The sequence below is a fragment of the Mytilus galloprovincialis genome, chromosome 10 (genome assembly GCF_965363235.1).
Source record: "Mytilus galloprovincialis chromosome 10, xbMytGall1.hap1.1, whole genome shotgun sequence".
Lineage (NCBI taxonomy): Eukaryota > Metazoa > Mollusca > Bivalvia > Mytilida > Mytilidae > Mytilus > Mytilus galloprovincialis.
In genome coordinates, this window is record NC_134847.1 from 72,140,917 (window position 1) to 72,165,251 (window position 24,335).

The 24,335-nt window shown below is 32.6% G+C and overlaps 1 protein-coding gene across 2 annotated transcripts; it reads left to right on the forward strand.

Moving 5' to 3' along the window:
• The first annotated feature begins 123 nt into the window (after nucleotides 1-123).
• On the forward strand, nucleotides 124-24,335 carry LOC143048308 (uncharacterized). 2 transcript variants are annotated; one of them, XM_076221931.1, is made up of 15 exons: nucleotides 124-234; nucleotides 1,920-2,141; nucleotides 2,772-2,870; nucleotides 3,314-3,544; nucleotides 4,468-4,681; nucleotides 5,669-5,696; nucleotides 7,273-9,392; nucleotides 9,838-10,359; nucleotides 12,832-13,170; nucleotides 17,002-17,050; nucleotides 17,374-17,496; nucleotides 18,663-19,065; nucleotides 19,476-19,723; nucleotides 21,759-21,842; nucleotides 22,174-24,335. In XM_076221931.1, exons 2-15 carry the CDS (start codon nucleotides 1,992-1,994, stop codon nucleotides 22,349-22,351), a joined length of 4,788 nt encoding a protein of 1,595 aa, XP_076078046.1. In that variant the 5' UTR covers nucleotides 124-234; nucleotides 1,920-1,991; the 3' UTR covers nucleotides 22,352-24,335. The 2 variants fall into 2 exon arrangements, with proteins under 2 accessions (XP_076078046.1, XP_076078047.1); XM_076221932.1 differs by having other exon boundaries at nucleotides 131-209.

The following is a 24,335-nucleotide window of genomic DNA, read 5'->3' on the forward strand; positions in this document are numbered from 1 at the left end:
TCTTTTATATACTTGAATTACAATAACATGTATAAGTATCATTTAATTTTTTTTTTTGAAATTTATACGTTTTGAAACACTTAATTTTTGCAACATATTTCTTACTGACATTTCCGCGGGTAATTTAAGAAGTTTACACCACTGACCACATGTGTTATAATTATACATCTACATGATTCTACATATACTGTGATACATAATCACGAGCTGTGAGTGAAATCCATGTGCAGTAATGTAAGCTCACCTTCTAGCATACCATTTCAACATAGCCAATCTTATGAAAAAAATTATGAAAATATCCTTTTTCAATTTTTGTAGCACAGACTCAGCCACAGATACATGTATTTATTTCGGGCCCCCATACAATCTATTTCCTACAATGTTTTATAGTCATAAAACTAGTCTCATAAAATCAAGGATTTGTATAGTAAGAAAAAAGTCTTACTATACAAATCCTTGATAAAATCTAAACGAAACCAAATTAGTATTTTACCATGCATGGCTTGGGCCTGAAAAAGGGGGTCCACAGGCACTAGATGCTCTGTTAATAGTATTAAGATATGGGCAATGGGAAGAAAATAGTGTCCATATACATAACAAGAGGCTCTCAAAAGCCTTAATCTCGGACCTGATCAATGATTATTTTTGCTTAATCTCAATATATACATGATATATATACTGTTTACAGTTTATCATGTTAATATCTTGATCTTATAATAATAATTTTAAATATTCAAGAAAATAATTGAATACTGCAAAATTTCTTTTAAATCATCGATTCAGGGGCAATAACTTAAAAACCAGATACCTGATTTGGCTGAAAATTTCACAACAGGTAGACCTTGACCTATTGAAAACGTCTAACATCTTGTCTGATTTGCTCTAAATTAAATGCCTAATTTTTTTACATTTAAATGGGAAACTGCATCTTGCTTTTTGTTCTTTTTTTAGCCATGGTGGCCATGTTTTCTGAGGAAACAGAAAATAAAACACAAACTTCATTCTACATAAAATAAACTAAGAATCATTCGTCATAAGAACGCTTCAACGGTCTTCAACCAGGAACCTTGGCTAACACTGAACAGTAATCTATAAAGGGCCCAAAAAATTACTAGTGTAAAACCATTCAAACAAGAAAAAAATAATGGTCTAATGTATGTAAAAACAAGAAACAAGAAACTCTAATGAACCACATTAAAAAACAACAACAACTGAACATCAGGTTCCTGACTAAGGACAGGTGCAAACAAATTTAGCAGGTTTAAACATTTTAATAGGTACCAACCTTTACCCTTACCAGAAACAATAGTGTAACATCACACATCAACATGTATGATAAAATAATTTATTTATAATTTAGTTAGACATGTCAATCATAATGTAATTTATTCAGAATTTGTTTCTTTTCGAAAGCTATAATATGACCCAGCCTCTTCCTCATGGATCATAGACTTTGAAATTTTGCATCTGTTTATATGTTAAGTTTTTGTTTTAAACTTTAGCTTAGTTGTAACAGAACCACTGATGATAATTATAAGTCAATGGTAAATTGATATAAAGATGTATCAGAATTGTCATTTCTTACTTTCAGGCAGGTTATATAGCTCTGTAGCACAAGTCATCATCATCATTGTGCATTGACTTACAGTTTACATGTTTAACTACTGTCTTTCAATTATTTTCATTCTCTTTATGCTTTCAGATACCTACAGAAAATGAACAAAACTCTTTTTTTTAGCTCTGAGTTATGTCTTTTGGTCATTAAAAGATTCTGTCTAAGTTTCGTAAAAATTCCATAAAGGTTTGACAAATTTATTGATGTCCAGAAACGCATTTCCTTTGGTTTTGCCTTCATATATAATTATGATCCAGTATATGAATAAATCTTCATTACTTTATTGTTTAAATTCTCTTTTCAGAAATGGAATGAAAGAGAGAGTGTGATAAATGAAGCTGTACCAAAGTTGTAACAGAAGAATTTATTTGCAATCATGGCTTTTGACTCTGTGTTTTGTCAGGTACACCAGATACATATCACATCTTATTGTGAGAGTTGCAAGGATGGGATTTGCTGGAAATGTTTTAAACTTCACAAAGGACACAAAGTTTATGCATTACAGTACATCTTCCCAAAATATCAGGTAGGTATAAATTATATTAATAATACAGGTCAAGAAAGGATCCAATTGTACTGTAGTTGCTGTTCAAAGATTTCAGTAAAAATTCAAGTGTCAGACTGCCAAACACGAATTTTATCCTGACTGCAGGAAAGTTGAATTTGAAAGAATGATCATGTTGTTCAATATTAGATTTTCGTGGGGATATCTGTTTGTCATATATATTATATTGAACAATGGGTCAACATAGTAGTTGATAGAATGTGTGCATGTTACCTTGCAGGGTTCATCTGACTTCAACCTAATTTTCATGGTTCATTGGTCAATGTTTAGTTTTTGAAATTACCCTGGTTGGTCTTTTTCAAAACAATAGGCTTAAACTATATTTGGTGTAATTGTGGTATATTTGTAAAGTGAATATATATATGTCTGTCTGGCTAGGTTGATCTGGCCTTGACCACATTTCCATAGACCATCAACATGTTAATAAAATGGAGAATGGAAATATGTTATGTGTCGAAGAGAACAACCTGACCAGTTCATATGTGATACTTGTGGTTTAACCTTCATAATACAAACTTGTAAGTATAAATTGAATATTGATAAGTAAATCAGGCAAGACATTGCAGCATGTGCACTTTTGTTTATTTTCAGGCTATAGCTATGAATGAAATACTACCAAAAATATACAGAGACACTAGAGAGCTGGAAAATGTCCATAGTTGCTGGGAAACTTCTAAACATTCTGTTGAGGTAATATTGTTCACAGTAAATAAAATAATGTATACAATTTAGGAACCATCACTGCCTTTTCATTTCCCTTTGTTGGGGGAAATAAATTGTTGTTATGAATAGCAAATAGGCTGAACTGAATTCTGCTTAATGAAACAAAATGCTTACAGTACTCATTCATCTTTCTATTTTGTTTCGTTCTAATATACAGAAAGTAAGAAAGAAATATAAATTAATAGTTACACATTTGCTTTGAGTTAAATGATTTTCAGTGCAGAGAAATTATGGTTTCAATTTGGGTCCGGGAAATTAAGGCTCTGGCTCAAAAGTTGGCTCCAAGTTTTTAAAACTGGCAACAAAATTTATATAGTAGTTAGCTGGTAATGTTTTGTTTTCAACTTTTATGGAGCCAGAGCAGCCACTGAGATGTTTATTTATGGAAAGTATTCTCTGTTAAATTTCAGAAAAGCATTGACAGTTTCCAAAAAGGATTGAGCAAGCAGTTCAACTCCATAATTCTAGCTCTGAGTAGGAAAGAAAAAACATTAATGGCTATGATGAAGGAATCAAGATCCAAAGCTATAAGCCAATGTGAAAAAGAGATAAGCCATGCCAATAAACTTAAAAACAACTTGGAAGATTTAAAACTTGATGCATACAATATTGCTTACTCAGGAACTTCTTCATCTGTTTTGGTAATTAACTTTCCTTAATTGGTTTTTACTTTTGCATACTTGATTTGCATAAGATTTTTCAATAAAATGCTAAAAATCTGCATGCATTGCCGAAAAACAAATATTTCATCAAATAAATTTAAGTCAGATATTCTTATGAATATCCTTTTCATATTGGATTAAATTTCATTAAGTCTGGTGCAGACTTTTTTAGTCAAATTGTTTTAACTGAGGTGCTATACAGGCATCAAAAGGTATAATAATGGAGGGAGAAAATGTAATAATTTTGATTGTCTCAGAATCACCATTTCAGTTCTTGACAAAATCTTGTCTGCCATTTTTACAAAATTTTCATCACAGCTTGATTGATAATACCCCCATAGCATGCATGAGATGAATAAGAGTAGTATGTCAAAGGTCAAGGTACCATTACCTATTTTTCATATATCATAATTTATCAGTAGACTTTGCGGTATTGGCTTTGCTCATTGTTGAAGGCCATACAGTGACCTATAGTTGTTAATGTCTGTTTCATTTTGGTCTCTTGTGGACAGTTGTCTCATTGGCAATCATACTACATCTTCTTTTTATATTTACACTCTTCATCACTAAATTTGAGAATGGAAATGGGGAAAATGTCCAAGACAACAACCGACCAAAGAGCAGTCAACATTTAATTTGTTGTGTATGATTTGCAATAACAAATGCACATATTTAACATGATTATTATCTGAAAATACAGTATTCAATGTTGAGATTGATTAAAAAGTCTACACTAACCTTTATGAGATATTGAGAAACCAAAAACTGTTACAGATTGATTCCTTCACAATCTTTATCGTTGAATGTGAAACATCTTATTCGTACAATTATAAATATATTATTTATAGATATGAGGTGTCACTATTTTTATAAGATGAGTGATTGATTTGTTTTAATTTTAGGGATACAAGGATTTAAAAATGAATTTAATGTCTGTTGATGAAGAAATTCTGAAATGTCTTCAAAACAAAAAGTCATCCTTGAAAGATCAATTATGTGAATATCAAATTGTTAACATTGAAGAGATACTGAAAGCTGTGGATAATCTAAATCTGAGGGAGAGAAAGGAGGAGGGTCAGCATGATAATAAACACAGACAAACTGAAGAGGAGAAAAGTAAGATACTCTCCTTACTGACAAAAATGGGAATAATATAATCTGAAAATCAAATCTCTTTTTGTAATACAATTAGGTACCTCCATGACCTCAGAGGACACATTAATACAATCAGGTACCTCCATGACCTCAGAGGACACATTAATAGAATCATGTACCTTCATGACCTCAGAGGACACATTAATACAATCAGGTACCTCCGTGACCTCAGAGGACACATTAATACAATCAGGTACCTCCGTGACCTCAGAGGACACATTAATACAATCAGGTACCTCCGTGACCTCAGAGGACACATTAATACAATCAGGTACCTCCGTGACCTCAGAGGACACATTAATACAATCAGGTACCTCCGTGACCTCAGAGGACACATTAATACAATCAGGTACCTCCGTGACCTCAGAGGACACATTAATACAATCAGGTACCTCCATGACCTCAGAGGACACATTAATACAATCAGGTACCTCCATGACCACAGAGGACACATTAATACAATCAGGTACCTCCATGACCTCAGAGGACACATTAATACAATCAGGTACCTCCATGACCTCAGAGGACACATTAATACAATCAGGTACCTCCATGACCTCAGAGGACACATTAATACAATCAGGTACCTCCATGACCTCAGAAGACACATTAATACAATCAGGTACCTCCATGACCTCAGAGGACACATAAATAGAATCACAACAATATTCTGTCAACATATGGCTCAACACTTTTATACTTTATGACACTGTTTGACAGAGAGCTCTTATACTGGATTGGTTTCCATTGTGTGTAGTTGACCATATGTGTACTTTTACAATATAACTAGTAATAAAATAAGTTCACTTCCTATTTATATACCAAATGGTCCAAAACTCTGTTACTTATAATAATGCATTCTTGAATTCATATGTTTTTTTTTCTTATCACAAGTTTCACTTTTGCAATCACAAGATTTATATTTTTGATCTTCCGTATATTTTTCAGGAAAAAAGAGTCGAGTCAACACTTCAAGGTAAATGTATGCTCAAGACTAGATTGTAATTTATAAAGGCTTCAATCTATACATGTCATATTCTATTTGATACACACCTGCCAACCCACCTGTTTTCGACCAAGATTGTCTATTATCCTACAGAATGTCATGGTTTTCTAAAGTCTCTAAAGCTTCCTCCATTTAAAAAAACTGATGACTGCAAAATAGTACAATTGTGCTAAAAGTGGCAATAAACATCAATCAATCAATAATCATGTATTTATCACTTGTAAAATTTTAAAAATGATTTTATAATAATCCCTTTTTTAACTCACCTGACCTGAAAGGTCAAGTAAGCTTTTCTCATCACTTGGCGTCTGTCCTGTGTCGTCCGTCGTCCTTAAACCTTTACAAAAATCTTATCCTCTGAAACTACTGGGCAAAATTTAACCAAACTTGGCCACAATCATCATTGGGGAATCTAGTTTAAAAATGTGTGGCGTGACCCTGCCAACCAACCAAGATGGCCACCATGGCTAAAAATAGAACATGGGGGTAAAATGTAGATTTTGGCTTATAAATCTGAAACCAAAGCATTTAGAGCAAATCTGACATAGGGTAACATTGTCTATTATGTCGAGATCTATCTGCCCTGAAATTTTCAGACAAATCTTGTCCTCTGAAACTACTGGGCCAAATTTAACCAAACTAGGCCACAATCATTATTGGGGTATCTAGTTTTAGAAATGTGTACGATGACCTGGACAAATAATAAAGATGGCAGCCATGACTATAAATAGTACATAGGGGTGAAATGTAGATTTTGGCTTTTATTTTTTTGAAACCAAAGCATTAAGAGCAAATCTGAGAGGGGTTAAATTGTTTACAAGGTCAAGATCTATCTGCCCTGATATTTTCAGACAAAACAGACAACCCGTTGTTGGGTTGCTGCCCCCGAATTAGTAATTTTAAGGAAATTTGGCAGATTTTGGTTATTATCTTGAATACTCTTATAGATAAGAGATAAACTGTAAACAGCAATTATGTTCAGCAAAATAAGATCTACAAGGAAGTCAACATGACCAAAATTGTCAACTGTCCCCTTAAGGAGTAATTGCCCTTTATAGTCAATTTTTAACAATTTTCATAAATTTTTGTATATTTTTAGAAAATATTTTCCACTGTTATTACTGGGCCAAGTTCATTATAGGTAGAGATAATTGTAGCAACAAGCATGTTCAGTAAAGTAAGATCTACAAACACATCACCATTACCAAAACACAATTTTGTCATGAATTTATCTGTGTCCATTGTTTAATATGCACATAGACCAAGGTGAGCGAAACAGGCTCTTGAGAGCCTCTAGTTTAAAAAAGAAAATAGTTTGTTGTCTTTTCTGGTTTCATTTTTTAAATCGACTTTAATTTGTACCACTTGAAAAAGTATTGTCATATAATTATTTGCTTATCTGGTTATATTTTGTTTTGTTTTTGAGCATGTTTTTTTTTCATGATTTTAACACGATCTTTATTTATTTATTGTCAGGATTTGATATATATTTCAATTAAAATAAATTCCTAAATTAATATCATTGTACTGTGCTTTGTACCTTTAGGAAGAGGAAATTTGAAGGAGCAGATTTAGATAAAGAATCAAATAACAGGAATAAAACAGCAAAAAAGGACAGCTCTGATTACAGTCCAGATGCATTTCATGATAAAAAACAATTTGTTTCACAATATAAGAAGTTGTCTGCTCTCAAAAATAAATTATCTAATAAAAAGAGGCTTAAATCTAAGGATTTATACAATTCTAAGCAGTTACACAGAAAGAAAGATTTGTTAAATGCCAAAACTAAGGCAAGCTATGTAGACCATGATAGAATGAAGGATGGGAAAGCTGAAGGATCTGTCCAGGTTAACTATACTTTCCAGCGTCCAACTGTGCTTTATGATGACATTGAAATGTTTGCTGATAGTTTTGCTTGTAGTGATATTATATCAAAAGAACAGGACTTTTCTTACTCTAAGGTATATAAAAACTTTAAGAATAAGAACAATGATAATAGAAAGAATGTAAAAGTGAATAAAGGAAACCAACTCAGTCAAGATACAATAAACAAGACAAATCAGAGTGAAAGAAGAAAAGATAATCAACAAAAGCTCAATGTTTCTGCAAAGTTGTCTCTCCAGAAAAGTAAGGTTTGTCTCAATGACAAATCAGATCTAGGGTCTCAATTTAAGATAGTAGAGAAAAGTGATCTTGAGAAAAACCAAGATGTTGAAATTAAATCATCTGATAAATATATAGAAAATAAAACTTGCAGCTCTGTCAAAACTGGTTATAACATCCAATCAGCAGAGCACACTATCAAATTAGGAGTACAGCCTAAGCAATCCACAGTACAGGCTATCCCCTCAGCAGTACAGGCTAACCCCTCAGCAGTACAGGCTTACCAATCCACAATACAGACTAACCATACCGATGTACAGGCTAAACAATCAACTGTACAGTCTAGCCAATCCAATGAACAGGCCAAACAATCATCAGTACAGTCTAATCAACCAACAGTACAGTCTAACCTATCGGCAGTACAGACTAAGCAATCCACAGTACAGTCAAACCTATCGGCAGTACAGACTAAGCAATCCACAGTACATTTAAACCTATCGGCAGTACAGACTAAGCAATCCACAGTACAGTCTAACCAGTCAGCAGTACAGACTAAGCAATCCACAGTACAGTCTAAACAATCAACCGTTCAGCCTAAGCAATCCACAGTACAGCCTAAACAATCAACTGTACAGTCTAGACAATCCAATGAACAGGCCAAACAACCAACAGTACAGTCTAACCTATTGGCAGTACAGACTAAGCAATCCACAGTACAGTCTAACCAGTCAGCAGTACAGACTAAGCAATTCACAGAACAGCCTAAGCAATCCACAGTACAGTCTAAACAATCAACAGTTCAGCCTAAGCAATCCACAGTACAGCCTAAACAATCAACTGTACAGTCTAGACAATCCAATGAACAGGCAAAACAACCAACAGTACAGTCTAACCTATCGGCAGTACAGACTAAGCAATCAACAGTACAGTCAAACCTATCGGCAGTACAGACTAAGCAACCCACAGTACAGTCTAAACAATCAACAGTACAGTCTAACCTATCGGAAGTACAGGCTAACCTATCCACAATACAGACTATCAAATCAGAAGTACAGTGTAATCAATCCACAATACAGGCTAACCTATCTGCAATACAAACAAACCAATCCACAGTAAAGACTAAACAATCAACAGTACATGCTAAGGTATCTGCAGTACAAACTAAACCAAAAGAAATACAGCTAAAGCAATCCACTGTACAGTCTAACCAATCTATAGTACAGTCATATCAATTCACAGTACAGTCTTACAAGTCTGCAGAACAGACTAAAACAATTGCTGCACAGTCTAACCAAACAACAGTACAGTCTAACCAATTATCAGTACAGAGCTCTGCGTCTGGTATAAAGACAGAACCAGGTCAACTACCAATCAGTTGTAATAAGACATCACCAGTTGTAAAGGCTGAACCAATTGACACAGAACCAGGTCAAGTAACAGTCACTTGTGATGAAACATCACCTGTTGTAAAGACTGAACCAATTGACACTAGCTATGAACAACAACAAATAACTCAAGTAGGATCTGCAGAAATAAAAGTTGAGCCAACAGATGATTATTTTGGTAAGTAGTTATGAATTGTGATTTAAGAAGTCAACCAATGTTCAAAATGAAGTAAGGTATTCTTTCTCTTTTATTATTAGAAACATTTAAAAATGATGAAAAACTAAATGGACTGTAGGAGAATTTCTATACAGTTAAAAGTATACAGTATTTGGAAAGTATCTACTACATACATGTGATGTTTTTTTTAGGTAAAAAAGAAAATTTGATTTAAACTTTATAGATATTTTCTTGCCAGAATCAAAGTAAAAGGCGCTGATGGACAAACTGAATGGACTTTATTTATATGGTCCAGTGGTAAAAATGAAGTTATTGTGATGTTTGAAGTTAGCTCTTACATGTCTTAATATATTATTTAGTCATAATTAATAAAGCAAAGCAAACATTTCAACAGACCTGTATGTCTATTGTTGTTTAAATTATGAAATATTAATATAAATTACAGATAAACTTGAAGATGACATACAAGCTGCAGAAGAAAATAATGAGAAGGAGAATAAAGAAACAAATGATTTGAATGAAAACCAGAGTTTACAGATTAAAGATGCTACTGTTAATGATAATGAGACAAATGAAAGTTTTGTTGAAAGTTTGGTTGATGATATTACAGACAAGACCAGTAGTAAAAACTGTGCTGATGAATTTGTTTTAAATGAAGATGATAAATGGAACGTATTAGATGAAATTGTTGATGAAACGGTTGAGATGCTTTCATCTGACCAAGTTATGAAAGATGTGGGAGGCCTAAATGACCTCAATCTGGGTTCGCAGGGTCAAGAAGTGAATAAAATGGATGATGAAAATATAGAGCAGTTGATAGAAGATCAAGAAATGGTGGTAGTTAATGATGAAAATAACAATAAAGAAAATTTAAATTTTAATAAAGAATACCTTAACCTAAGAGTTACTGTTGACAACGATTACAGCAGAAATGGTAAAGATTTGGAATCATGGGAAACTGCAGATGGTATGTATAGATAAGATACTTTTAATTTTAAGAACCTTTTTTTCTTTTCATAATTTACCCAACAAAATCTTAAGGTGGTACCTAATACTACTGGGAGATAACTCTGTAACATCATCTAAATGTTTTAATCAAGTTGTCTTGTTGAAAATATTAAGCTTCTTAAAGATCAAAATAACTGTTTACCAAACTGCTATGTATCCTATGAAATTTTTTACGAGAAAGTGATTGGTTCAAGTTTTTTGAAGTTTTAATATTGTTATCAAAGGGTCAAAGTAAATATTTTGTAAAAATTTAATGAAAATTAAACCAGCCAAATCAATTTTAGTCAAGGTGTTAGGTACCACCTTAAAGAACAATATGGCAGTGGATCATTTGGGTCAAAACTAGAAAATTATTGATTGCATATTTTTTGGTGTTTTTAGCTCACCTGGCCCGAAGGGCCAAGTGAGCTTTTCTCATCACTTTGCGTCCGTTGTCCGTCGTCGTAATCGTCGTCTGTTAACTTTTACAAAAATCTTCTCCTCTGAAAGTACTAGGCCAAATTTTACCAAACTTAGCCACAATCATCATTGGAGTATCTAGTTTTAAAAATGTGTCCGATGACCCAGCCAACCAACCAAGATGGCCGCCATGGCTAAAAATAGAACATATGGGTAAAATGTAGATTTTGGCTTATAACTCTGAAACCAAAGCATTAAGAACAAATCTGACATAGATAAATTGTTTATCAGGTTAAGATCTATCTGCCCTGAAATTTTCAGATGAATTGGACAACCCGTTGTTGGGTTGCTGCCCATGAATTGGTAATTTTAAGGAAATTTTGCCGTTTTTGGTTATTATCTTGAATACTATTATAGATAGAGATAAACTGTAAACAGCAATAATGTTCAGCAAAGTAAGATCTACAAATAAGTCAGCATGATCAAAATGGTGGAGTTATTGCCCTTTATAGTCATTTTTTACCAATTTTTCATAAATTTTGTAGTTTTTACAAAAATCTTCTCCTCTGAAACTATTAGGCCAAATTTTACCAAACTTAGCCACAATCATCATTGGAGTATGTAGTTTAAAAAATGTGTCCGGTGACCCAGCCAACCAACCAAGATGGCTACCATGGCTAAAAATAGAACATAGGCGTAAAATGTAGATTTTGGCTTATAACTCTGAAACCAAAGCATTTAAAGCAAATCTGGAAAGGGGTTAAATTGTTTATCTAGTCAATATTTATCTGCTCTGACATTTTCAGATGAATTGGACAATGGGTTGTTGGGTTGCTGCCCCACAATTGGTAATTTTTAAAGAAATTTTGCTGTTTTTGGTTATTATCTTGAATATTAGTATAGATAAACTGTCAACAGCAATAATGTTCAGCAAAGTAAGATCTACAAACAAGTCAAACATGACCTAAATGGTCAGTTGACCCCCTCAAAGAGTTATTGCCCTTTATAGTAAATTTTTAACAATTTTCATTAATTTTATAAATTTTTGTAAATTTTTACAATATATTTTCCTCTGTGTAACTAAAGGGCCAAGTTTATTATAGATAGAGAAAATTGTAAGTAGCCAGAATGTTCAGTAAAGTAAGATCTACAAACACATCACCATCATCAAAACACAGTTTTGTCATGAATCCATCTGTGTCCTTTGTTTAATACATGTATGCACATAGACCAAGGTGAGCGACACAGGCTCTTAAGAGCCTCTAGTTTATGATTTTATGAAAGTAATACTCAAATTATTTATTATTGCTTTCTAACCATTTTGCAATATACAAATAAGAAGATGTGTTATGATTGCCAATTAGGCAACTCTCAACTTTAGACCAAATGACACAGAGGTTAATAACTTATATGTCACCCAACTTCCTTGACCAATGAGGAAAACCAATGCTGCATAGTCAGCTTTATCACACCGCGGGTAAAATATCACGTTGTGATTGGTTTAACGCCGTCACGTGGTGACCCCCTATGAGACCGTATGGGGTTAGTAGATTTCATAGGGGGTTCATGACGCGTTAATGGTGACCTCATCTATCGATGTTGTTGTGTTTCATTGTTTATTTTTCAACATAACGCAGCAGAAAAAGTCCAGCGTGCGATAAATTCGTTATACGGTTAACTACTGACCCCCTACGGACCATAGAGGGTGAATAAAATCCATAGGGGATTCGGCCTCCGGCCTCACACCCTATGAATTTTACTAAGCCTCTATGGATCCGTACGGGGTCAGTAGCGAACCATATAACTTATAAGAGGTCCTGAAATGACATGTTTAAAATAATTCAAATGAGACAACCAGCAACCTGATTTATGTACACAACAAAGAACGAAAAACAAATATGATATACAGCAACAAAAGACAACCACTGAATTACAGGCTCTAGACCTTGGGCAGTTCACTAGTCAAAATAACTGTTTTACACATCATTGTACATGCTTGCAATACATTTTAAACAATTTACTTTGTTTACAGAAGAAACCAATAACCAGCCTGCTTCTATATTGGTCCAGGAACAAGATAAAGAACCAGGTCCAGGGTTTTCTTCCAAGTCTAATCACTGTCATCAACTACAGAAAGATAATGACACTGCATTAGAGGTCATTGATCTTACAAGCCAACGACATGTATGTTATCCACACATTCCACTTTATCCGAACAATGTGCAACTATCAGATTATACAGTTAGTTATTATGTGCAGCCAGGATTTTCTACACAGGTTGATCCAGCTAATTTTAATTTCTCCAGACAACAACAGCAGTCATTTTGTGATGCAAATCTCAGTCAACAGGCATCATCAGTAGAGATTTATGGTAAATGTATTGTTTCTTTTATGAGGCAAAGATTGAGTCTAAAGAGTTGTGTTTATTTAAGGGATTCTGAAATTTCAGGACCTATATGATTCAATTTCAGGATATTCTTTAATTAACTTTAGAATTTTGAGAAATATGAGTTGTGTAGGTTCTGAAATTGAGTAGTATACAAATAGTGATACTGAAAAGGCATAAAAAGGTTCTGAAATTGAATTTTGGAGGTTCTGAAAATTTTTAGATCTGAATACAACAATTTTGATTGACTCCATGCCGCATCGTCTTTTATTCATTTTTGTACTGGTTATGGATAAGATTTGTAAAAGGAGATTGTATGTATATGTCGTGTACAAGTTCCGATTTTGTACAGGTTATAACATGTACAAAAATGTTGTACATGTTATAATGCGTACAATGCAAAAATACAAGTTATAACATGTACAAAAGTACCTCATACATGTTATAACATGTACAAAATATTGCTTTAAAATGGTTTTTACTTACATACAAAATTTGAAAATAAAGATATGTTTCTATTATAACAACACATGCCACTAACCTCAATGATATTTTAATCATGTTTTTGTTATTGTTCATTCATGTTAGTGTGATACCTTTTTGATACAGTTAGTTATTTACCAGATAAATAGTTTTTATGATTACATAATACCTTAAAGACTTTTTAAATTTACATGTAGTTAATTAAGATTATTCGGTATTCTTACCTGGTATACAAACAGAAGAAGACTTAGAAGCAATATTTGAAGCAACTTCTGTATCTGACACTGACAGTGAAAACCCTTTTTTACCGAGACAGAAAATAATACAGACACTGAAATCGAAAAACAATTTCAGAGACGGACATTATTACTGACACAAACCTTGAAACTGATGATTAATTGACTGGTCATGATTCAGCAGACACCAATGAATGAACAAATGAGTTAGAAACAGAAACCATGGTAATGAAGTGATGCGAACATGGTTAGTGAGGAAGTATCAGAATGACATCTACTGGTATACTTCCTCGAAAATACTGACATCAAGCGTGCACGAAAGGTGACCCTTTCTGGCCGGCAGGTACAAGCCCATGCCTTGACGAAAAACTCAAAAACTAGATAAACTGTTCTCTCCTAAGACGATAACGTTATCATTCACATTTCAGTCCATTGATATGGGCCCTGCATATATGTGAAAAACATGACAGGCTTGGTGATGAATGTGAATGAACATATGGCGGCTACAAAATTAGTTGGACAAATAAAGGGATACATGAGTATAGACCCGGTTCAATTTCTTGCAAATGCAACTTTAAATGTGTCTGAAGTCCCAATGAGTGATATGAGTGTTAGAGAGATGGTCCGTAAGATATCCTTCAGTGGGGGGCAAAAATTTGTGCATTGTTAGTGTAAAAAATACAGTTGTAAGTCTGGTAGGTGAAAATGTAGAAGAGTGAAAGTTTTATGCAACTCAAAGGTGTCACATGTCTCTGTCTTGTAGCAAAAAGTAATAAAAAACTTGTTTCTAAAATGTATGAAAATGAAGTATTTTATGCATGCAGTAAATAATGCACCTTCTTTTGCATTTGATTATTGTTCTTTATTATTTAAGTTCAATCGTGAATGTATATTAATTCTGTTTTATTATTATTTTTAAATTTTGTAAAGGTTAAACCCGTTTTTAAGCAATATTTTGTACATGTTATAACATGTACGAGGTACTTTTGTACATGTTATAACTTGTATTTTAGTATTGTACAAATTATAACATGTACAATATTTTTGTACATGTTATAACCTGTACAAAATTGCAACTTGTACACGACATATATATATCATGTATATTGATCAATGAGACATCAACCAAATTAAAAAAAAAACACACTTTTAGATGTTAACATATATATATAGTGTCAGTTTCAAATTGACTTTAACATTTGTTCATGTATACACACTAGTTCAGCCAGCTTATTACACATTCTAATATATGAGAATAACACCTGCTATTTTCAATGATGTCACAAGTACTGTGGTAGTGGTGTCTCCAATTTGTTAAAGCTTGTGATAGTTTGTTTAAAGACTAAACAACTTGATATGTGGTTAAAGATTGATATTTGGGCATTGAAATCCATCAATAGTTTTACATCATGTAGAGTTCTAACAACCCAAGGAAGCACTTTTGACCATGGAGTCATGATAGATTATTATGTCCCATCTATGATAATATGCTAGAAGGACTATATTTTCATGTCTGTGACTCCCTCTGTCTATTTGTCTATTAATTCACCTATCCATCCGATATTAGATAAAAGTTTTTTAATCAAATTAGATAAAGGCAGATGTGGTGTGAGTGCCAATGAGACAACTCTCCATCCAAATAACAATTTAAAAAGGCAGTGGCTATTCGTCCGGCTAGCCGGACAAATAGTCAAAAATGTCTATTCATCCGGCAAGCCGGACAAATAGCATTTTTACGGTTTTTCGCTATTTGTCCGGCCAAATATATAATGATGAAGATATAACATCGTGTTTTGAAGGTTTTGAATGAAGCACGGGTTCTTTTGTTTTATAATATATTGTCTAACCTCGGATTATGCAAAAAAAACATCATTCTTTAAAAAAAAAACAAAAAAAACTATACATTTGATTCAGATTTTTTTATTCTAATATTCTAAAGGAACTTGGGTATTGGGTGGGGGGGGGGGGCAAAAATGATTCTCTCTTTTGTTGTTCTGCCTATGAATTTCCTGTAAGGTATATAGTCGGGCCAATCATTATTGGCTTCATCTATAATTTCAAAAGATCCTGAATTTATAGTTTCTGTGAAGTTTGGTTAAAGTAAGGTCCCCATATGATTATGCACGATTCTTCATTTAAATTGTTCGGCGATTTTTAATTCATATGAAATTTGAGAAGGGCAGGCACGTGTAACCTGTACCCAAAAGTAAGATTATGTTTTCGATAAGATTTTTTTAGAAAAAAATGTATATTAGATACAACAGAAAAAGGGGGGATACCAAAACCCTGGTGTCTTATTCCCAGTCCAGGCGTATCAGTATGTTTATAGATCTGCGTTGTAGTATAACTAAAAAATAATGCATCCAATCAAGTTTGATATAGTATTTTTTTTCCGAATGCGTTTTGCCTCCATAAGGTAAATGGGGGTAAATCATCAATTTCACTTTAATTTCAGGCTTATTCTTCACAGTTAACATATATCACTTCTATAGACATTTGTTTAAAGCAATCACATTCTCTCTGGTTTTCTCTGTGACATCTTTAAATATGAATCACGATCTCCAATTCTCAACACGTCCATTGCATACGCGCTTGTGTTATCCGACACCGCGTGTGTTATCCGACACCTCATCCGGGACACTTTCCACGTCACATGACACTTTTATTGATATTGAATATTTGCGCATCCGCAGACGGATGGCCGGACGAATAGAGATTTTAAACTATTCGTCCGGCTAGCCAGACGAATAGACACTCCGATTTAAAAAAGTAAACCATTATAGGTTAAAGTACGGCCTTCAACACGGAGCCTTGGCTCACACCGAACAACAAGCTATAAAGGGCCCCAAAATTACTAGTATAAAACCATTCAAATGGGAAAACCAACGGTCTAATCTATATAAACAAAACGAGAAACGAGAAACACGTATATAGTTTACCATGGGGTTGTTGTCACATCAACCAGAAGCTTATATAATTAGCTAGTACAAATGTTCAGTATAAAAATTTATGATATTTAACTATTCAAAGTTGAAATGGGGGGGCATAGTGTCAGATGGAAACATATTCTTGCTATGTTTAATTCTTTGTTTTTCAGCTGACAAAGCATTCTCAGAAGACCGAAACCATGTTGGGCTGTGTGAAAGGTAATTTTCATTTTTCAAAACTCATAACAAGCCCCTGTCCCTAGTACTTTTATTCCCCTTCTGATACTTGCATACAACAGAAAATACCAAGAGTTAAAACAAAAGATTGTTTATATATGGTTTTTATGTGTAATTTAATTCTATTTTTTTCAAAAAATGAAATGAGACAATAATGTGACAAGTTCATCAAAGAGAAAGGACATGTCAATATTGGAATGGAAGAGGGAGGCGTGGCAAGTCGAAATAAAAATTTAAGAATAATGTATGGTTTATCTGCTTTTATGTCATATTATGAATTTTTATTTTTCAAATTTTTTTTTCAGAAGAAAACAGAGAACAAATGATAACATGTTGGAACATTTAAAACACAATAAATTACCAAATCTACAACTTCAAGATATAATTGGTCATGTTGTGGAGTTTCTATTAGACAGTGTAGGATCACAGTAAGTCTCACATCAAATTTTTATAAAAAAAACTTATATAAATATACATGTTTAACCCCGCCACATTGTTCATGTATGTGCCTGTCCCAAGTCAGGAGCCTGCAATTCTGTGGTTGTTGTTTGTTTATGTGTTACATATTTGATTTTCGTTCATTTTTTTATATAAATAAGGAAGTTAGTTTTCTCATTTGAATTGTTTTACATTGTCATATCGGGGCTTTTTATAGCTGACTATGCGGTATGGGCTTTGCTAATTGTTGAAGGCCGTACCGTGACTTATAGTTGTTAATGTCTGTGGCATTTTGGTCTCTTGTGGACAGTTGTCTCATTGGCAATCATACCACATCTTCATTTTTATATTTATAACCTAAACTGTATTTGTGGCTTATCTCTTATGATCCTGTACCGATTTTCATGGGTATGGTTCATTGATTAAATTAAAGTACAAATGAAGTGGGTGTAAGCAATTACAAATGTATAGGCAAGTGTTAACCCTTCAACAATGAGAAAAACCCATACTTAAAAGTGTCTATAAAAGGGATATACATGAAAATCATTTATGTGAAACAATACAATTGAAAATAAAACAACCTAATTTATTAAGAAAATCAGTTGCAATTGGCTGAACTCAAAAGATAGGTTAGAGGCACAAAAACAACTGAACTAAATAAATGTTCCTCAAGATATGAGTATTTGGACCATACATGTATGGTCGTCACCATATGCGTAATACTCATATGGTCAGGTTGATTAACACCATAAATGTGGAAAACATATTGTAATCATTGTTACATAATTAATGAAATAAAATGAATTTTACTCATAAGTAAGAAATATATATTATAAAATGATTTTATATTGTCATTATTGATTTGTTTTTTCATTTGTGCAAAACGCAATATGTTATGAAAACAGGCGTATCATGCACTCATGGTGCAGCTATGAGCGCAGCTGTTAATTAAAAATTGTTACTTGGATGGAGAGTTGTCTCATTGGCACTCATACCACATCTTCCTATATCTATGTAGGAACAAGGAATGATTTAAATCTTTAAAACAATTAACCATGTTGCTGCCTATAATAATTTTATGCCAACAGGTGAGTCATTTGTCTGTGTCAAAAGTTAATTTTTATATATAATATTATAATGTTATATGATATTACAGGTTCGTTCTCTCTAAGTTACCAAGAGCTGCAAGAGAAGAAACTTCAATTATTGTCAATGAAATATTAACGTCGGGTCAGTTCATTACTCTGTGTAAGAGTCCTTCTGGTCACCATGTCCTACAGATATTATTAATAAAGACTTTAAGTGAGCAGTCCCATTGTCTAGCTATGAAGTTATTTGGAAATATTGTCCAGTTAACACTACATCCTTATGGTTCAAAGGTCATACTACAAGCATTGAGTACATCAACTGTACAGATACAAAAGGGAATTCTGAAGGAATTAGAAAGAAGTGTCCTCCGTTGTATGACAGACAGCATAGGGAACCATGTTATACAGAAATGTATAGAGATATTCTCTCCACAATGCCTAAGAACTGTTATAGAAACTTGTAAAGATCAGGTATGTCTTCAGAAACTTTCCACATCACATAATTTTAGTGTACTTTAATAGACATCTTTAACATCAATTCCTTTGGCAACATTGGTCTTTTCACATTGGATGTTGTGCATATATATATTATAAATTCAAGTTTAAAGGTCAATTGTATTTGGTATGCAGTTTTACCCCCATTAACATTTTTTCCATGGAGGATATTTGGCCCTGCACTTCCAGTCATGGTTCATTGACTTTTAATGTTTTTCATAGTAAACATGTTTAAATATTGCCATTTCAATTTCAACAGTTGCATTACACTTTTGAAATAGCATAAAGGTAGCTGGAGACATAAATCTGTGCAACATTTTTTTTCCATATCATATTAGGAGAGAAGTTTTCAGATGATAATCATACATTTGACTCCTTATTTGTAGCTAACAACTCTTTGTACTGATATTCATGGTTGTAAAGTGTTGCAGAAACTAATAACACATTGTGTTCTGTGGAGGACCAAACCTATACGTGAATCTATTCTTGATCAGTCAGATGAGTTAGTACAAGATCCCAATGGTGTAGAGGTCATCATGTGTGTATTACAGAAGGGAACTCCCGAAGATAAAAATAGAATTTTAAACTGGCTGAAAGGAGACCTACTTTCACACTGTGTTCAGCGGTTCAATAGGTAAACTTTTGTTAGCATAGAATTGTAAGAATTTACTGTAAAAAGTGGAAGGTGCCCTTGGTCCATAGATTAGAATTAATTTTATGATTTTAATCTTCTTACACTTATCTTTAGTCGGATATGCCCTTGATTATATCATTTTTAAATGCATTTCCAAAGGAAAATATCGGTTATTTATTTGGTGATATACTGCCAAACAGTGTAGACCTTTGCAATAACTTGAAATTGACAACTGTAATAAATCTGCAAACGTTTTCAAACATAATTCTGAATCCACTTGGTTAATTGAAATTAGATATCAAGTTTGAAAGTAATATCCAGTCTTGGAAGACCTATTATTGTTAACATGTATGTTAAAGTTAACCCCATCAGGTTAAGTGCATAAACCAAGTCAAGTTATTTGGACTATGCATTGTTTATTGTTTTGTTTTGCCCCTGCTGTAGCAGAGGGGGCATTAAGTTTTACCCTTGTTGTTCCTTACATTGGTGTACTTTCTCAACTTTTAGTTTGTCTCTACCAAATGTTATGAATCTCATGCACAATGCTTATTACCTCAAAACACAGATCAAGTGTAATTTTTGTGGCTTCAGCTTTACCATTCCCGAGTTATAAATGGAAAAATTGCTGAATTATCGTTCACCATCGCTAACTCAATAACTCAATGTTGTTAAACCAAATTTTATGAAACATATACACAACGCTTATGACTACAAAACTCTGAATACATGTAAGTACAAATGTGGGTAACATCACTTTTACTGTTCTGAAGTTATGTCCCTTAATAATGTTAATATGCAACCAGAGTCATCCTCTGTTTCCCATTGTCACATTCCCCATTTTATTTCTTTGTAAGTACTTATTTCATTTTTTGGTATAGATGGTTATTGTAGTATGGTGTACTGTCCAAATTTTAGCAATTTATGTTATCCTTTTTATACCTTACCTAGGGCCATTATGTTGTTCTGTCTGTGTTTTTCCATCCATTGGTTTTGTCTGTCTGTCTAGCTGGCTTCAAGTTTAGTTAGTAAAATTTCACCACGATGCACTATAATCATATTCTAGAACAATAAAGGCTATTCCAGAAATAGACTGTGAGTGCCTTGGGTATGCTGATATAATGTATAAGGAGGGTTCATGCCCAACCATTCAGCTCATTAATGAACACATGTGGATGAAAAACAATTTAGTTCTTTCTACATAATACATTTATAATTTTTGGTCAAGGTAAATTTTGATGAAGTTGAAGCTCAATAAACTTGAAACTTAGTACACATGTTTCCTATGATATGATTGTTCTAATTGTAATGTCAAATTAGAGTTTGGGCCCAATTTCACGGTCCACTGAACATGGGAGAGAGGCATCCGTTTACTATGGAAACATTCTTGTTTAAATGTATTATTTAGAAAGAACTAAATTGTTTTTCATCCACATGTGTTCATTAATGAGCTCAATGGTTGGGCCAGAACCCTCCTTATACGTTATATCAGCATACCCAAGGCACTTTCTGGAATAGCCTTTATTGTTCTAGAATATGATTATAGTTCATTGTGGTGAAATTTTACCATCATCAAGCTATAAAATATTGTGTGTTGTATAGGATGCTGGATTTCAGTGTCAACCTCTATCAGAGTATTTGATGAACTTTTATGAAGCTATAAAACTAGATGAGAAATCACCATGTCTTATAATTAGAATATCGGTTTGAATAAATATTGAACTCATATATAATCTTTAAAACAATAACATCACTTTGAAATATTAACTTATAGCAGGTTATTTTCGTGGGGTGCAAATTTTCGCTATTTTCGTGAATAGAAGTAAATTGCAAAAATAAATTACGCAACTTTAAAACGGCACACGCAAAGGTATTGATAAAAGTTTTGAATCCGCCAAAATAATAACCGCCAAAATATCTAGTATACCTTATTCAATAAAAATCGTGAAATTTTACACCCATGAAAATAACCTACTGTATGATACGTTGACATCAAAACGTATAACATCTAAAAATACTATACTTGTTTTTATTACAGTTATTTAGTCGAGACGTGTTTGACCTGTTTACAGCCAGATCAGAAGGCTGTACTCATCAAAGAAGTCTGCCTTATGAATGATATGTAAGTTTAGAATAAGAAAATTGGACCAAAAATACAGTAAAATGTGGGAAAATCTATTTGAAGGACTTATTGCTTCCAAAGTTAGGAGATAATTTTTTGGTGATGGTCCAATCCACTCAGACATTTAAACCAGCTTTTCAACAAATTGTGTGACTTTAAAATTTACAACAAAATTTTGATAAATTGATGCATTTGTGATCCCCTTTCAACATTCTTTTCAGCTGTTAACCTCAACAAGGCCTTTACCAGTGAAAAAATGAAAAAATTGAACAGAAACATAATAACTGGCATGAAATATGTGTGCTATATATAATATTTTCTTCTTTTTCAGTGCATTCAGAACAATATTGACTGATAGATATGCCAGTTCTATTGTACAGAGGATGATAGATGTAGCCAAACCACATCAAAGAAGAGTTCTTGTCATGAAAATTCAACCTTATCGTTCTACACTGTCAAACAGTTACTTGTGGAAAGATGCAGCAGCATTAAACAGCATTGAAAATTGACACTGTAACTATGTATCTAAATTCTCTTTAATCCAAATTATCACATGTAGATGCTGACTTTACTTAGAATAGAAAATTTTATTTTAATGAAAATGATTGACTGCTATATGGGCTTACCAGACTGTTGTGTTGAAGAGTGGTCATTCTTTACTTTTAAGAAATAGGTATCATATACAATATGAATGATAAACAGACCAATTGTGCTCTTATACTAGTTTCAAATTTGTTAGATCAATGAAATGTGAGTGTTATCAAGATGATGCTATGGGTCTGTTTCATTGATTTTCAAATTTCACTGTCCTTATATAATACAAAAATTATAAATGCTCTTAAAAGTACATTATATTTCAAAGACAAAAGTTACAATCATGGTTGAAGTCCATGTAGAGTTTAGAAATATTTTTTTAGACATTTGTTGTACAGTGTGCCTGAGTTACAAATGTAAATCAAGAATTAAATGAAACATGGATTCAATCAGATGATTCTGAATTGAATAAGACGTTAGTGAATGATATTTGAATTGTTGTTTAGTAGAATTATGTTTCTTTATCTTGTATTGTTAATCAAATGAATAAAATGCACAGAAATTGTTCTCATGTTATACATTGAGTCAGGATGCATCTAATTTGTCTTGTCTTCTAAACATTATGATTAAAATGATCATGAAATTACCAGACTATTGGGGTTTTTTTTTCAGAAAGAAAGAAATGTGTTAATTTATGTTGTTGAATTAAATTTATTTGCTATTTCATAAATGAAAATTTCGATTGCAACATTTTCCTATATTTTATTATTCAATCATTGTTCAATATGCCATAATAAAACCATGAAATACTCTTTAGACTAGTGCTTTTTGTCTTTCATCAATAGTAGTAATACTAGTATGACAAACAGGAAATAAAATAATCTCAGGTAAACTAAAATGTATGTTCTAAAATCAATTTACTTATATGTATTGTGCATAAATTTACTTGATAAATTGTGAAATGAAATGGCAATTTTGATTTTAATTGATTACAATTGTAAACAAAAAAGAACAATGCTATTATCACTTTTTGTCTTATATTTCTAAGATTAGATCATATGGATACAATCCCCAAAAAAGAAATGAAAGACCATAAAATCATATAATATATCAGCTTATTTTGAAAAAAAATGATACATTTAAGATTGTTTAAGAAACCAAGATGCTCCTTAATTCGTCATAATTGTGTCCATAAAAGTAAGCAAAATAGATTTTGCCAAAAAATCTTAAGTTGTGTGAAAGGGCAATGATAGAGCAACTTAAGTGAAATGAAATTTTTATATGATTCTTTTCAAGACTGATGTATGTAACCACTTTCAAAAACGGACCCATAGTACTTAAAATAGAAATTGGACCAAACCAATTCTGATAAGTTATTAGCACTTCCAATTAATTGTATTAGATGATATGTTTACTTTATTATACCTGTCAAGATCAAAAGTAAACAAATCTGATCATATAATTTATAAGGAGAATTTATGTTAGTTAAAAATGAAATAAATAAATTCAAAAATTCACAAATTTTTATGAAAGAACATCTGATAATAAAAAAAAACACATTTTAATTTCAGTTTTTTTCCTTCTTTCCAATAATGTGTCTTAACTTTTATATATTTTTTTCTATATAGGTTTACTGTCCAACATTAAATTGCATCAAATTGTTTTATACCTGTATGGGGAAGTTTATAGGTTGATTTGTAAATTGTGTCGTGAAATACAGAATTCTGTGGTTCAAGCAAAATTAATGATGAACAATGACATCTAGAGGTCAGTGCATGTTTGTTTTTTTTTTACCTCAGTATGTATATAGGCATTAAAGATTACTTTTGGTTCAAAATTACCATTTAATTTTTTGGAATATTTATGTTATGTATGCAATGATTTATACTTTCTTACAATTATGTTATTTCCAACTTTATACATATGTTACCAGTTTTGTTCATTAAAAATATATGACTA

Excerpts from the sequence above, each read along its gene's own strand:
- LOC143048308 (XM_076221931.1), top strand. The coding sequence starts at position 1,992 with ATGGCTTTTGACTCTGTGTTTTGTCAGGTACACCAGATACATATCACA. Across the intron at positions 2,871-3,313 it reads CTTCTAAACATTCTGTTGAG|AAAAGCATTGACAGTTTCCA; the intron begins GTAATATTGTTC and ends GTTAAATTTCAG. Across the intron at positions 17,497-18,662 it reads TTAGACAGTGTAGGATCACA|GTTCGTTCTCTCTAAGTTAC; the intron begins GTAAGTCTCACA and ends ATGATATTACAG.